General features: G+C 49.5%; 1 protein-coding gene across 5 annotated transcripts in view; it reads right to left on the bottom strand.

Moving 5' to 3' along the window:
* The window catches only part of Kndc1 (kinase non-catalytic C-lobe domain containing 1), a 49,886-nt gene extending 35,043 nt beyond the window's left edge, over window positions 1–14,843 (bottom strand). For 4 of the 5 annotated variants that reach the window (XR_003847829.1, XM_017795622.1, XM_008823166.1 and 1 more), the window contains exons 1-4: window positions 14,540–14,843; window positions 6,671–6,869; window positions 5,891–5,949; window positions 116–262 (exon numbers count right to left, since the gene is read on the bottom strand). Coding sequence is in view for 4 of the 5 variants with exons in the window: in XM_017795622.1 (XP_017651111.1) it covers window positions 116–262; window positions 5,891–5,949; window positions 6,671–6,869; window positions 14,540–14,641 (507 nt within the window). In the remaining variant the exon portion in view is untranslated. Of the gene's footprint in view, window positions 1–115; window positions 263–5,890; window positions 5,950–6,670; window positions 6,950–14,539 lie in introns of all 5 variants that reach the window. The other variant, XM_017795623.1, reaches the window with a different exon arrangement.
* Window positions 14,844–16,263: the final 1,420 nt, after the last annotated feature.

The following is a 16,263-nucleotide window of genomic DNA, read 5'->3' as shown; positions in this document are numbered from 1 at the left end:
GTATATAGAACAAATAATCCTTAATAAAGTAATATACTTCGTGTGTGTGTGTGTGTGTGTGTGTGTGTGTGTGTGTGTGTGTGCATGCACCATGCATGTCTAGTCAGGAGCCTACCTCCAGGTCGGGTCTGTCTCTGGGGTCTTCTGCCTGCATCTGGCTCAGCAGCCCCTCCAGGTCTGGGCTCAGCCTGGGTTCCAGCTCAGGCTCTGCCACATACTCCAGAGCAGCCTTCAGTGTGGCCCCCAGGGAGTAGATGTGAGCCTGCAGCACCAAAGAGTATTAGCACCTGCCCTACATGACTGCTCTCTGGCTGCTGAGACCCAGGACTGGGTATATCAGCAAGCCTGCCCCTTCACCATCCATCCCCATGGCCATTCCTTGAATCTAGCATGCTCTCTGGGTCTGCTGTCCTGGACACAGAAATCCTGTTCTCAGCTACATCTCTTGCCTTGGGTGTGCTTCACAAACAGGATTTGAGTAGAAGAAAGGTTTTCTTTTGGTTTGGAAGTTGGGATTGTCCTGTCTTTGCATAGAAGAGTGAAGATAGGCTCTGCACGAGATTGAACCACTAGCTGTGTGGAAGGCCTCCACTGGGTTGGGCGTGAGGGGCTGATGCTACTTTGAGAAGGACCATGCATAGTTAGGATTTTTATTTTTATAGGATCTCATGATCTCTCTCTAAAGTCCCTGGCTGACCTGGAACTTACTATGTAGACCAGGACAGTCTTGAATTATTTGTAGAGATGTGCCTGCCTCTGCCTCCCAAGTACTGAGATTAAAGGTGTGTACCACCAATTCCCAGGATATATATATAAATTTTACAGTTTTACTTTTAATTGATAAATAACTGTCCATATTTAAGAAGTACAATGTGATGTCTCAAAATATGTTCACTGTGCTGACTTACTTGATTTCCCTGTTTTGTTTTGTTTTGTTTTGAAATCCTATTTATTGTTGATAGTCCTGTGTTTTGTTGCTATTATATAAACAGCATACTTAAGTCATGTTTCTAACTGGAAATCACTGACACAAAGGAAACTATTTACTTTGGGCTGCATGTTATTTTCAGGTGATCCTGGAAGTCTTTGGTCCTAGGTGCACGTGCTCTTGATTCTGCCCATGCCGGGGGCACTCTGCTCAGGGCTCTACTCTGCTATGTCACAGGTCAACACTTCCTCTCTCACCCTGATCCTCCATTCTACATCCTGCAAGGGGAATATGGGCAAAGAGAGGGAACTGCAACCCTGTTCTCTCCTGCCCAGAGCTTACCCTTCAAAAGATCCTTGCTTGATACCCTGCCTGCCTCCCCAGCTCCTTGCTCCCATTGAAGAGCCTATCCTATGATCCACAGCCTCATTTCCACCTCTCACAGAGGCCTCATCCTTATGATGGAAACCAGGACCTTTGTTCAATCTCAGCCCTGCTCTGAAGTCCTTGACTCACAGTCTCCCACCATCGTGGTCCTATATGTGGACTGTGATCTCCACACAGTAGGATCTCATCTGCTCTGTGGTCCTGACACTTGCTGAGTGCTAGCTGGGGACTGATGGGACAACAAGAAGCAAACGACAGGTGACAGGCCTGAGTTATCCTGGCTGGTACTGTAGAAAATTTGAACAATGATGAGGGCAAGAGAAGGGTCTGTGCTTGTTGAAGAGGGGAGGAGTGTAGAGGCTGGGGAAATAGGCTGGTGGACTGTGACAGGGAGGGGCTGCAAGTCTTCTTCAGTTCCCTGAACTATCAATGAGTTTCCTGTGTTCTACCCACAGAGTAGTCAGTCCTTCCTGCCTTACCCTGTTTCCACCCTGGCTGACCTTTCAGTTGCATCTAACCCACCTGTTCTGCAACCAACCCACAGGAAACCTTTTCCCATAAGGCTCAGCCCCCAGGAGAGCCCCTCCCCCATGGCTCCTTTTTGGGCTCCTCCCAGGTTCAGTTTCAGCTTTCTTTGCAAACTTGGGGACGCAGCATCCTATTAGAGGAAGAGCCCTATCCACCTGGCAGTGGAGCATTTTAGGCATTTCAACACATTTTGATGGTTACTAGGGTAAGTGGGCAAAAAAATTAAAAATTAAACAAAATGAATGCTATAGGAGATCCAGACAGTTTGCTGAATGAGCCTGAGCAACAACAGAAAAGGATTCTCAGATCAAAGGAAACCTCCACATAGTGTAGACAGCAGGTATGTGGAGACAACGCTTCAACCACAGTCCAACTGAGTCACAAAGTCAGAAGAGAAAGATAAAGATCAATAAAAAGTCCTAGTGTGTTCAGAAGTAAGAAATGCTTACTGGGAATGAATGCTCTCCAGTGTACACACCCATGGCAGACCTCACACACAACACGGGGCAGAGGAGCCAGCCTTTGCCAGTCCTGCTGAGCCCAGCCACAGGAAGCATGAGAACAGGTGAAACTGTTCTCCACTCTGTGTTGTTGGACAGTCACACTGGGGGTGGTGGTGCCCTGTTGTCACAATGACTCATCTGGATACTGACTGCAGATGCTCAATCTTTGAAAATTCATGGGGTGTACTTGACATATGTCTGTCTTCTGTATACATGTCAATAAAACCAAGGAAACTCAACCCATCCACATGGCTAAATAACTCACAGGCTAAAGAAAAAAAAATCTAAGTGAAAAAAAACAAACAAACCACAAACACAACTGGAAGTAAACATGACATAGCAGATCTTACATGCTGAAGGTGATTCACAGCCTGAAATACTGACACTGAGAGGATGAAGATGGGTGAGTCTCTCCCTCAAGTTAAGAAAGGAACAGCTATGCACTCAAATCAAGTAAGAGAAAGGATAGAGTTAGAAACAAGAACCATTAGAAAAGAGCACACAGGTAGGCCAGCAAGAACCACGAAGTGCTATCTGAAAGAACTAACAAGATAACTAACCTCTGTTAAGACTCATGGGAGAATGGAAAAAGAAACAAAGGATGGTCCAGAGAATAGAAGCAGGCAGCCTGCGGGCATCCCGGAGACGCAGAGGGCATTGTCCGCAGCCTGCGGGCGTTCCGGAGACGAAGAGGGCACTGCCTGCAGCCCTTTTGTGCACATTTTCTTTTTTTTTTTTCCCGGTCTATTTTGAGACAGGGTCTCCCTGTAGCCCCAGCTGTCCTGGACCGCCTGCCTCTGCCTCCCAAATGCTGGGATTAAAGGCGTCCACTACCACGCTCGGCCCTGTGCATATTTTCTTTTGCTGTAGTTTACAAAGAAGCTTTTGTAGTATAAAAAGGTCAGTGTTATAACTATTAACAAATTGATGGTAGTTAGAAATCGTTCATAAAGAAAGCTGATGTCCTTGTCAGTGAGTCTTCCCAGCCTGTCAAGGCACAGATCATCTCAATCTTGTATAAATAGGGCAAGGAGAGGAGTAATTAGACAAATCCAGAGCAATCCTGACACTAGCACCGGTCAGAAGTATTCATAGGGTAGAACAGTACCAGCTGCCAATAAAAACCCAGGAAGATCCACAGTAAGTATTTGTCAACAGTGCCTAGAAGAGATAAAACACTGGGCCGGCCTAGGTTTTCCTGAATAGAAAAGGGAGGTACTACTGAAAAAATAAAAATGTGGGGGCTGGAGAGATGGCTCAGCAGTTAAGAGCACTGGCTGCTCTTGCAGAGGACCCGGGTTCCATTCCCAGTACCCACACGGTGGCTAACAACCGTCCATAACTCCAGTTCCAGGGGATCTGATGCCTTCTTCTGACTCCTACACATGAAATAAAAATAATAAATAAAATATTTAAAAAATAAAAATGTTGCTGGGCGTGGTAGTACACGCCTTTAATCCCAGCATTCAGGAGGCAGAGGCAGGTGGATCTCTGTGAGTTCAAGGCCAGCCTGGTCTATATAGTGAGTTCCAGGTCAGCTGGGGCTACAGGGAGAAAAAAAAAAACCCAAAAAACCACAAAACACCTCAATGAAGAAAAAATTACATCATCATTTAATGTATAAAAGGAAATATTTCATAATGTGAATCAGATAGGAATTTGTGTGGCCAAGGCCCATGCCATCCATATCATGAGGTCAGGTTAACCAGTTCCTCCAGGCAGAATGGGTGATCCCTGCACTTCCACCCCAGACTAGTTGGTCCTTGCTGCACTCCCAGAGGGCTGGAATGGAAACAAGCTTTGCCCCAGGTAGGAGACAATAGGCAGCATTGTTAGGTTTGCTGATGATTTAATCAGTTAAAGAGGAAAAAACTGAAACTCTACTATTAGAAATAGTATTAAGGTTTTGCAAGATGGTTGAACATTAAAGTAAATTGCATCTCTAGACTAATAACAAAGAAGAAACTGAAACTAAAAACATGACCATAGGTTTTAGGATAGACTCAGAACCCAATGAATTCCTGACAGTAAATCTAATAAAAGACTTTCAAGACCTTTATAGTAACAGCATGAAAATGTTCCTGGGAAATGTTAACAAAGACCACGATGGGCTGATGATGTAGCATAGTTAGTAGAGTGCTTATCTAGTGTAAACAGATTCCCAGCACTGCATAAACCAGGCACAGTGGTGCATGCCTGTAATTCTGGCACTTGGGAAGTAGAGGCAGGAGTATCAGAAGTTCAAAGTCATCTTTGGCTACTTAGTGAGTTTGAGGCCAACTTGAGAGCCTGTCTCAGAAAGGAGGAGAAGGAAAAAGAGGAAGAGAAGGAGGAAGAGGAAGAAAACCACAGTGAAGAAGTGTAAGATGTCTTAGAGACATGAACACAGCAACAGGAATTCTACCCAGACCGATCCACAATGTATGTTACTCCAGTCACCATGCTGACAGTGTTTTGATTGAGCTTGAAAACCAGATTTTTCTTGGGGCTACAGGGCCAAGGCTGGCAAGTTAGAATGCTTCTGCAGGCATGCTCCCTATGAGGCCACAGGGCTTGCCAGGAAGCAGGTAGGTAAAAGAACAGAGTTGGAGTTCAGGGATAGATGAGTGAGAGTGGAACAGAGCAGAATAGAGATCCAGAAGCAGACTGTCTTTCTCTGGATCCTGGTGGATGGCAGCTGCATGTACAAGGCAGCCTGCCAATAAACAGATCTGGGAAAATGGCCATCGATAGAAACAGATGAAGTGATTCCATCTCACACTTGGTGAAAAAAATCGACTGCTATGTTAATTAGCCCCATTTGTCATTTACAGCATGCATGTATGTTGGAACAGCACCTTGTACACTAAAAACATACAAGTTTTGTTCGTCAGTCACACTTTAGTGAAGCCAGGGAAACCAGCTTTGAATGGACTCAGTGTGAAGAATAAAATTTTGAAGTACTTGGTAGAGAATGTCGGTGAACACTTGTCTGATTTCAGTCAGGAAGATCTTCTGAGGATGCAGACATGTTAACAATGGAAGGAGCACTAGTCACTGTAACTGTATTTCTGGCTGGGAAACGTGGCAGGTGTGGTGGCACATACCTGTAGCCCCTATAGGGAGGCTGAGGCAGGAGGCTCATTTGAATCTAGGAGTTAGGGACTAGCCTGGGCAACACAGCCAGACCCTTAAATCAAACAAAACCAAGGAACTCTTTTTCCTCAGCATTGTCATTGGAGACATCAGAGACACTTCTAATGGCAATGGACAGGAATAGCCACTGACCCTTCTCCCACAAGTCAGTAGTGAAGTTGAGCAGCCAAATGATGTGACACTGCAATTAGCAAACTAACTGACAATCATGACTAACAAATCCAAGGCTGCTGCTCCCAAAATCCAGCTGTCGTCCGGTGATCACTTAGGAAAAAGGGGGACCTAAAGATAGCCCACACTGAGGACGACCTGGTATACTGAGACCGTAAGACTGCAGGAACAAAGGAAACCCCAAAGATGCAGATAGGGAAGGAGGGCCTTGGAGAGTCATCTACCTGCCAGCACTTACCTCAAAGGTGTTCCCTGTCAGGTCGAACTCAGGGGGCACAAAGGAGCCCTCAGGGTCATCTTGGAAAAGAAAAGAGAAGGTGTTCTGATCTTGCCCACTGGTGAAGACAGAATCCTACCTACTGGAACTCAAATCCTGGGAGCCTGCTGGGAGGGCAAGGAGGAGATGCAGCTCCTCTGTCCTTCTGCTCAGGTCTGATGTCTATGAGGATTGTCTGGGACAATCATACCCTGCACCTGAACCATAAGCATAGGAAACTGATTCCAGAGTTGAAGGAAGAAAGATATTTGTTTAAACTTTTGAAGAAGGAACACTGGGTCCATAACTGGGAAAACCAAGCTTGCATTGGAAAAGGCAGCCCCAGGAGTGGCCAGCCTCCTACCTGACCAGAGAAGTCTCACCTTCAAATCCCCTATATCCACTCCCTGCAAGCCAGGAGGACTAGCCCAGGGGAGACAGGACGCAAGCCTTCTCTCATGAGAAAGGCCTGGATGGAACCCAGGTGGGTGAATCAGCATTGGCTGAGCACCTTTCCGGCCCTCTGAGGGTATATGGCAGTCCTAGGTGGTGAAGCTTACAGGGGCCACCTGAGCTCAGGGTCCAGCCTGCCTTTCTTCTTCTGTGGTGCTTCTGGCTGAGGATCCCATCCGGCTCCAAATGAAACCCAGGCCTGTGTACTCCTTTGCAACCGCTGCTGCTTGTTGCTCACGTTCACCCTGATAGGCACTTCCCCTGTGCTGCACTAAGAACCCACCCACCTTTGCTGCCGTTTTTCCTCACCACTGAGCTGCTCCATGAAGCACACATTCCCGCTGGTGTTGAAGGCCAGGGTGTCCGGCGTGATGCACAGGGTCTGGAAGATGGCTGCGTGGGCGACACTCCGCATGGACAGGCTGCATTCCAGGCACACAGCCCAGGCCTCCTGCTCACTGAGGCCACTGTCCCGCAGGGAGAGGATGTCAGCCAGGGACACATTTTCCTGCCAAGACAGGCCTTGGTGTGAGCCCACAGAGGGGCTGCTCCAGGCAGGACTCAGCAGTTCATGCTGAGAATAATGATCTAGGGAAACAGATAACTCATGACAGTATTTCATTTTATGGGCCAGGAAAAGGGTTTTAGGCCAGACTCTTTTTAGACAGAGTCACTCTATTGTTCCTTGGATGTTACAGCCATGGAGTCTTTGGTGAAAGCATGTCCCTCACACAACTTGTGGGTAGGACCCCTCTCTAGGGAACTACGGAACTAGTTGGAAACCTCCTGTATGTGTCCAGCTGGTCACCTGCTCTGAGATACTCCAGGCCCTGCAGGCCCCAGCTCAGTCAACACATGGAGGTTGTGAACACTTTAGCCAGTTATTGGGATCTGTGGAAGTGGAGTTCAGATCTAGCAGGGGGCTACCAGCAGAGCTGACCGTGGCATGATTCTGTGTCAGAACTGCATAAATATGATGCAGTTATGCAGCTACCCATTCTCTAGTAGAAGACAGTTCCCATGGGGAACACAATCACGGTGCTTCCTTCTGCCTAGCTTTACTGCCCAGGCCTCTCCCATGTTGGGCAGCATGAACCCTCAAGAGCTTAGCTTTGATTGTGATAGTCAGTACCCAAATTCACACATGCTCAAACACATGGGCATGTGCACTCACCCAACAATGCATGTGTTCCACAGATCACCACCACATGTGTATCTATAAATGTGTACATAGGCACGAAGCACACATCCTGTATGTACAGACATACTCAGAGACAAGCCAACATACATAATTTCACATACATAAAGACATACATGCTAAGACACCAAAGTACAGCACAGTGTTCTGGTTTGAATGTGGGATGTCCCCCATAGGTTCCAGCTGAAGGTTTAGTTTCCAGGGGGTACTATTTTAGGAGGTGATGGAAACTTTAGGGCATGGGGACTAGCTAGAGGAAGTAGGTTACTGAGGGTATGCCTTTGAAGGGTCCCTTGTCTCTGGCCTCCTCCTGTCTTTCATTCTGCTTCCTGGCTGTCATGAGGTAAGCAGCTCTGTTTTACCATAGGCCCTGCAGGCTCACAGCTGAGCCAACACATGGAGGTTGTGAACCATGTGTTCGTGTGGTCACATAAACCAGCTATTGGAATCTGTGGAAGTGGAGTTCAGGTCTGGCAGGGGGCTTTTGCCATCATAATCTTCCTCAACACAGGCCCAGAAACAATGGAGCCAAGGTATCTGAAACTATGAACCAAAATAAGTTCTTTCAATTCTTCTGTTAGGTTTTGTCACAGTGATGAAAAGACTACTCAAAGTGCACACATTTCACACACCCATGCAATGAGAGTAAACATTCTCATACACACTACACCTGCACATGCCCACCTATGCACATTTGTACAAGCACATACTCACATGGCCATGTTACTCATATACTCTCTTACATTCATTCACCCATTTCTATACCTGCCACATTTACACCTAACATTTATCATGAGCACTTTGTCACATAGGCACACACCTTCACACATACATGCCTCCACACACTCATGTACTTAGTAAAAATCCTCTCATATGATAAAGCATAATGCCATACACACTCACAAGCACAGTTACAGTTGCCCGCACATGTCCACACACACTTGGAGTCATTCATATCAGACATTCTGGACTGAGAGGCTCTCGCCTGGCTGGTGTCAAGTTTCCATTATCTTATGTGTTCATGTGATTGTGTACCACCCAGTTACAGGAGTGGGTGAAGGGTTTTATGAGAACTGGGCTGAAGGTTGGGTTGGCAAAGGATGTGGACACCCCTTGGGGGGTAGGGTGAGGGGGTGGTGAAGAAGAGGCAGAGCCATGGTTTCTTCTCCAGCTTTGGCTGTGGCCCCAGGATAACGGTTGCTCAAGTCCAGGCAAATGACAGGTTCTAAAAAGTGAAGGGCATTTAGGTACAAACACCTGAATGAATAGGACTCAGCATGTATGGCAGAGTGCATAGGGTTCAGTGGGGGGACAGGAGGAGGTATGGATGGGGGAGGGGGTCTGGATTTGAGTAGGAAATGTATGAAACATTAAAAAGCTCAAAAAAAGAATATAGTAACATTTTTTGATAAAATGACTGTTGATAACATAGATCCACTATATAAAGGTTTTGGTAGCGAGTGTAAAACAGAGACTTGGTAACTGTTTATCAAATCATCTTACTTTAGTCCCATGCACAAAACAGATACATTTTCAAATTTCCAAAAAAAGAGCATATGTTGAAATGGAAAGATATTTAATAATAAATCATATAAACTAAACAAAAAAGTGTCTCCACCTCCAACTGGCATTGAAAAGCAAAGAAAAGAAAGGACAGAGGCTTAAACTAACCAATCAGTTAACCATCCAATAGCCAGACAAATGAAATCAAGAGCAAGACTTCCCACAAACTGCTGGGCTGAGCCTCTGGGTTCTGCCCCATCATGAAACCCCATTCATAGTTCATTTCATTCTCAGAGTTCAAGGTTGGTCTTGCTGAGGTCATTTCCCCAGACCTCCTATTTCTTTTGTGGCAGAAGCTCCGTGACTGATGAGATTTTTCTGGCCAGGCCTCAAACTTGTTACCACTCTGTAGTGCCCAGGACACCTCAGAACTCAGGAATCCCAAGCTTCTAGCTATGCCCACAGGACCTACCTAAAGAGGAATACATACACACATGTACACACATATGCATACATCCAACCTGCACAATGTACACACACGGGGCAACATGCATGGGCATTCGCAAAAGTCCACACAGACACACACGTGAGAAAATACATAACTTTGCAGACCCCATAGGGCTGTGCCATGTAGGAGAAATGAAACCAGCCTACAATGTGAGTCTAACCCAGTCCCAGTCCTGTGACAGAGCCTGCCAACACCCTGCTGCTGCTGCTCATGCTGGCCAGCAGGCCTGCCTGCTTATAGCTGTGACAGGATGTGCCTCCAGCATAAGGCAACCCTGCCAGATGCCGCTGGGCTGTCCTGTAGCTCACAGCACTACCTCCTACTCAGGGCTGTGGAGAAAATGCCCCTCACAGTGGGGAGCCTGGTCCAATCTCAGAGCAGTCGGAGACCTGTAACCTCCAGTGCCAGTTTGTGGTGGGAGTGTGTAACTTGGGAAAACAGAAGCCAAGGGTTCTCAGCATGACTTTGGGGTAATCCCATGGGCCCTGAATCATTCCTGCTAGCTGTGGCCAAGGCTTTCTCCAATGACAGGATTATTAGCACTCCAACACCTGACATCCCCAGGGTAGAGCCAGCTTAAACAGAGCTGTAGACACTGTTGGGACCCCTCACCTAGTGCCAAGGGACCCCAGGACTGAATTCTAGGCTCTGGGATTACTTGCTTCTGGGGCCTTCAGCTGCTCTGATTCTGCCAGGCAGGAGGAAGGACTGTCTTTTGCTCAAATCTATGCCACATGGGAAGAAACTTGGCTAGGGTCAGGGACAGGGATGAGAGACTGAGAGGCAATCAGGTATCACTCACCAGCTGCCCAGCCTTAGTCCATGCCCCCTCAAATTCCAGTGGACCCCTAGGCCTCCCCTATTAATAGGAGCCCATTCTATATGTCTTCACTGACTTCTTCAAGAGACTACTTGGGGATTTAGCAGCAGACTCTCTCTGCCAGACGGCTCAGTCCCAAATAAAATATGTTCATCCTGCCATAGGCCTCTGACTTTTGCCTCAGGATGCGTAATGGTCCAGAAGACATTTCAGAGGTGACCTGCTGTGAGCAGTAAAGCTGGTTCCAACATTTATAAATGTTGTTGGTCTGCATGGCATTCTTAAACCAAGCACTCTGAGGCCTCATGCAGCTCCAGGGCTTGTATCCTCCTGTAGCTCCTACCACCAAGGCCTGATCTCTAGTGAACTCTGTGGCTTCATCTGCCCTGTGTAGACCCAGGTCCTTGGTGGGTGAGAAGGTTCTTCATAATCCAGCCTGTCCCTCACCATCCTTAGTAGGGTGGTGATTAAGGGTGTGGGGTAGGATCAAGGGTAGAGAACCACCCATATTATTTCCCTACATGGTAGGAAGATCAGTCATCTGCTTGCAAAGTGCAAGTGAAAACCCAATCCCATTTTGAATGGAAGGGATGAGACCCTGGGGAGGGCTGTGCTCCAGGGAGCAGCATTTTAGCTGACCCCTGGGCTCCATAAGGCAGGCTTTTATCCAGTTACTGCAGAGTATCCTGCTTAGGGACTCTGTGCATTAAAGAGCTCCCCTCTCCCTAGACTTGGAGCTAGTTATAGGGACCCTAGGTGATCATTGCACATCTATAACCAATTAATTAAAATTTTTTTTATTTACTATTTTTGTTTTATGTGTATGCGTGTATTGCCTGCATGTACGTAAGTGCACCTGTGTTGTGCAATGCCGGTGGAGGTCAGAAGAGGCTGTCGGATCCCCTGGAACTGGAGTTACAGACAGTTGTTGGCTGCCATGTGGGTGCTGGGATTTGAACCTGGGTCTTCTGCAAGAAAAATCAGTGTTCTTAACTGCTGAGCCATCTCTCCAGCCCCATAGCCAATTAATTTTTAAACTATGGAATATCAAAACAGAACCTTACAACATAAAACTCAAATTGATGCTGACAGCATTTGTTGGCAGTCTCTGCTTCTGAGCAGCCAGACCCCAGCAGGGGTGTAGGAGCTCTGCATGGTGCTCTGTGGGCTGTACCTGCCCCCAAATGCCTACCCTACTGGCTCATGGCTCTCTTTTGGTCTTAGGCTGCCTTCTTCTCAGAGCCTGTTTGGGTGCATAGCATATGGATCCCAAAGGCACAGTGGAAAAAGGTCTTTGTTCATGGGAGTTCCCTGGCTGTGGGTCCCTATTCATTTTTAGTCCTCAAGTCCAGCTAACACCTGTCCCAGGAGGTTCTGGGAGGCACTTGGTAGGCTTAGGGACAATGAGAACTCTCTTGCCTCTTAGGGGAGGAAATGCCCTGCTGATACCCAATGGTGCTGTCCTCATCACTAAACCTACACTGATCAGTAATCCTTGGTGGCCAATGGCATCACCTGCCTCTTGATCAGCTGCCTGGTGGGTGCCTGCCTCTCCTGCAGCTCTGGTTCTTCTCAGATCCAATATCACCCTACTGCCTGTGATACTACCTCCCATGTCTAGACAGGCTGAAGTTACATGTGAATCCAGGGAAGAATACTTCCTCCAAAAAGCCTGCCTTTCACAGCTTCCAGAAAGAGCATCTCTACTATGTACCCAGGGTCCTCTGGCTGTGCCAGTACAGGTGACCAGGAACCAAGCATGGCTTCAACCTCCCAGACCTAGTGGGGCATGCTGGTCTACTCACTGAGAGTTTTGGGTTTCTAGTGGTTCTTACAGGCACATGGCCTGCTCATGTGCCATGTATATCTGGGACCATCCCAGAAAGAAATTGCTGGGACACAGGTGCTGGTCTCTGCATCAGGAGAGAATGCCAGACTGCTTTCTGACAGGCTATCCCCACTCCCATGGCAGTGAGGGAGTGTTTCTGGAGCCTGAGGGTTGTTCAAGCACTACTATCCAGTGTGCCAGTTCTCACAGTCATGGTAAGGCCTTCAGTGGACATGTTTAGCACTGTTCTGATTATCAGGGGGTCAGACAGCTTTTGTACGTTCCCCAGCAGTTTCAATTTTCTTTGGGTAACAATGGGGTGGAGACATTCTAGGGGCCCCTGGAGGCTCTGTAGAGCTCCATTTTTTGGTGGTAGTGGAGTTAATTCTTAGGTCCCATGAGATTAATATGCATCCTGGGTCCAGCCTCACCATGCCTGCATGGGAGCTGCCTACGCTATGCTGACTCTGAGGGCTTCTCCAGCACTGAACATTAGGATGGGTGGCAGCCTAGATCTTCCCTACCCTACTCTGGACAACTTTCAGATGCAGCTTGCTATACAAGGCTGTGACAGGTACAGAGTCATATGATTTTGATGTATATGAATTTAAACTCTTTAAACTGGGACTGAGCTGACAATGTTCAGGAAGGATAAAACGTAGAACTCTGGTGTGTTCCCAGATACAAGGTACTATTGGCCCAAGCCCAGGCCCTGAGGACCCTACTCCTATTTTAGACAAGGAGTTTCTTGTTGTTTTTCAGTTTTCTTGTGATACTGGGGATCGAACCCAAGGGTTTTTGCATGCAAGATAAGCACTCCTCAGCTGCGCTCCATTGCCAGCCCCCTGCTGTTTATAGGATCAAAGGCAGCATCTTTCCCCAGGTGAAGGACCCACCTGCACTTCCCACTGAACACCACTGAAATAGGGATACTGCAGTTTACCCAAACACCTTGCCAGGATAGATACCCCATGTACTGTGCATATGGAAATTGCTCCAACCTAGAAGATGCTGAGGACATTCCTCCTACAGAAGGTATCTGTCCATCAGGGCATGATGGACAGATTGCTTTCTGGGTGCGAAGCTTAGCTTCAACCTGTGTACCAGGTGCTATCAATGTGGTGGTAACCATTGCTTTAGATGCCAGGCACAGAGCAACGGTGAAGCTCAGTGGCTGATATGAAAAGGTGCAGAGGTTCTCAGATCTGCTTCTGGTGGTAACCAAAAGCAGAGGCTTCTCATAGACCCCCTGAGTGTGTCCTGTCCTCTGGGAGTTTGTGACAGCTGTGCGCTGAAAGCACCCTTCTTTTCCATCAAAGCCAGGGAACTGTCCAAAGGTTTATTTATTCCCTGGCCTCTCTTTTCTGCAGCCTTCAATTGTACCAAATCCAGGCCACCTCAGGGTGGGGGCAACACCAACCCCCGCACTGCCCAGGGGCCCCTGGAGATCTGGGAGGCAGCAGCAATGAATTCCTATCCCTTCAGAGTCCACTCCATCAGGAAAGGGGAGCGGCAGGGTGGGGGCTGTGTGTGGGGTCACGGCTAGGTGCTGCAGACCCCAGGCTTATATTTCAGGAGGGCTCTGGTCAGCTTTCATTCACCAGCTGGCCAGGCTGGCCCCAAAGGGCTGGTGGAGGGTCTGTACCACCGGTGTCCCCAGGAAGTTAGAGAATGTTGAATTTCTCCACAGAGATTCCAGAGCCTGGCTTGGAAGAATAGCCCCTAAAGATCCATATTCTTGAGGGAGGACAAGGTACCCCTGGGAGCACTTCTGGGGACAATTTCTCATGCTTTTGCAAGCTATGGAGTTTGTGCATGACCCCAGCCCCAGCCTGGGAGCCTGGAAACGTGGGTGGGACCCAGTTTCTTCACTCAGGAGGGGTTCTGTGTGACACAGTCAGTTCTAGACCAGAAGCTCTCAGGGGCTAGGGAGAGGGTCCCCGGGGCAGGAAGCACGCTCAGTCCTTCTGGGAGGGGGTCTTATCCCGAATCCTCAACCTGGTCGACTCCGAGGAGGTCAACAGTGCCACCATTGTCCCTGCCCGTCAGGACCACCCCCCCACTCGTTTGTCCAAGGGTTACAACCAGTAGTACCCCACCCCTCTAAGCAGACAACTTTTTTTCGCATTAACAGCCCCACTGTTGTCTCATATATCGTTCTAGGTGTCCTATGACGGGATGGGGCTCAGGACTGGGACCCCTAGCAGCATCTTCTGCTACACCTGCGGGGCCAGGGTCTGCGCAACGGAATCGCTGTGTTCTCCCCGCTCCTCCTCCCCGACCCCTCTTCCAGGGCAGATAGGGTTCTGGGCCGGGCTCACCTCATCCTCCGGCAGGGTGGGGAGCGGCTCGAAGTCGTAGAAGTCCAGGTCCTTGCCATCCTCCTCGTAGAAGCCCCGAGAGGCTGGGTCCACGGCCTGCATCCTGGCGCTCGGCCGGGCCTGCGCGCAGGCTGGAGCTCCGGCCCGGGTCTACGCTCCGGCTGAGGGTCCTCTCCCTGGTGGGTCTCCTCTGGCTCGGATCCCCTCCCGGATCGGTCGTCTCTGCGGCAGGTCCCCTCCCCGGCCGGTCGCCGCCTCTGCGCCTTGCCGGGTGAGCTGGGCACCGCCGGCTACGCGCGCCCGGCCGCCATGGCAACGCGCCCGCCGCCTGCCGCAGTGTCGCCGAGAGGCGGCGCGGGGGACGCCTGGGGCGGGGCCAGGGGTGGCGCCCCGGGGGCTGTGGTCACCGGCGGGGCGGGGGCCGCCTTTGGGTTCTGACAGTGTCTTCAACGACGTCGGCCTCCAGGCTGCACCCTGTGTCTGCCTGCGCCGCCGGTGATGGTCCGGGGCGGAGCCACTTCGGGCAGCGGCCGCCCCGGGGTCTGTGCCCACCTGGACACACAGAAGGTGGCGGGGCCGAGCCCACCGAGACAGCCCTGGGACCCGCGGACTTTCGCCACCCCGCCCCCGCCCCGCCCGGCACCGGACTGCCGCAGTTTCCGCTAGTGGTCAGGGTCTGGGTTCCTCAGATCTTGGATCCTTTCTCTTCGCTGGGCCCTGTGATGGGTAGAATCAGGTGTTTCTCCTCAAGCACAGCAAAGGGCTACATGGCTCCCCCAAGGCCAAGGCAAAGGGCAGGCACAGGAGAGTGGATCGGTTTCTGATGGTCTTCCTAGCCTTAGAGAGCATAACTGTGGGTCAGAGTTCCCCTATGAGGACTTTGCAGGGTCAGGCTGGCTCCATATGATGCTGGCCCTATTCATAGAGCCTAGCCTAGTCACCCTCACAGTAGGCACTTTAATATGTGCTTCTTGGGTGAAGGAGGCTGAGCTTGTGACTGGTCCCTCAAAGTCCAGGGGCACCGTGTAGGCAGGGCACTAATTCTCAACAGCCTGCTCTTGAGGTTATGCTTTGGCTCCCAGTTCTACCTGCAGGGATTAGGGGCTGGAGAACAGGGGCCTGCAAGAGCAGGCTGTAGTATGCCAGGGCTGGGAGGGTAACTGGGCCTCCACAGGCAGCTTAGCTTTGTTCAAACCCTGATCCCAAGCGCTGTTGGTATACACCTTAGTTCTGTATGCTCAGAAGGCTGAGGTTGGAGGCTTATTTGAACCTAGGCGTTTGATACCAGCCTGGGCAATATTATGAGATCGTGTCTCAAAACAAAAAACTCTGGTTCTAAGGCCCACTCAAGTCAGTCATGCACAGCCTCTTCATCACTGGCCTACTCAGGAGTTTGGAGCCAGGTTAGGGGATAGAGGGTGCTGGAAACCTGAGTTGGAAAAGAGATATCTCACAGGTGTGTGGTGCTGGTGAGCCATCCCTGCTCAGTCTCTAGGCATTATTTGGGGGTCAGATGGAGGGCAGATGTGGCAAGAAGACCCTGTGCTAGCCTCTGGACTCCAGCTCATTCTGTGCTGGGAGCCTTGACAACTGAGCTGAGCCCAGCCCTGGGCTGGGGCGCTACTGCTTTCCTCTGCCGGAGCCTTGAGGCTTGTCATCCACCTTCCCTCTCTCCTAGCCTGTACTCCTCTTAACCTGTATGCTGTTTTAAGTGTTCACTCACT

This window comes from Nannospalax galili, unplaced genomic scaffold (assembly GCF_000622305.1).
Source record: "Nannospalax galili isolate Female #2095 unplaced genomic scaffold, S.galili_v1.0 scaffold49, whole genome shotgun sequence".
Classification (NCBI taxonomy): Eukaryota; Metazoa; Chordata; class Mammalia; order Rodentia; family Spalacidae; genus Nannospalax; species Nannospalax galili.
Note: the sequence above shows the minus strand (reverse complement) of the source record. Positions and strands in the feature narration are given on the sequence as shown.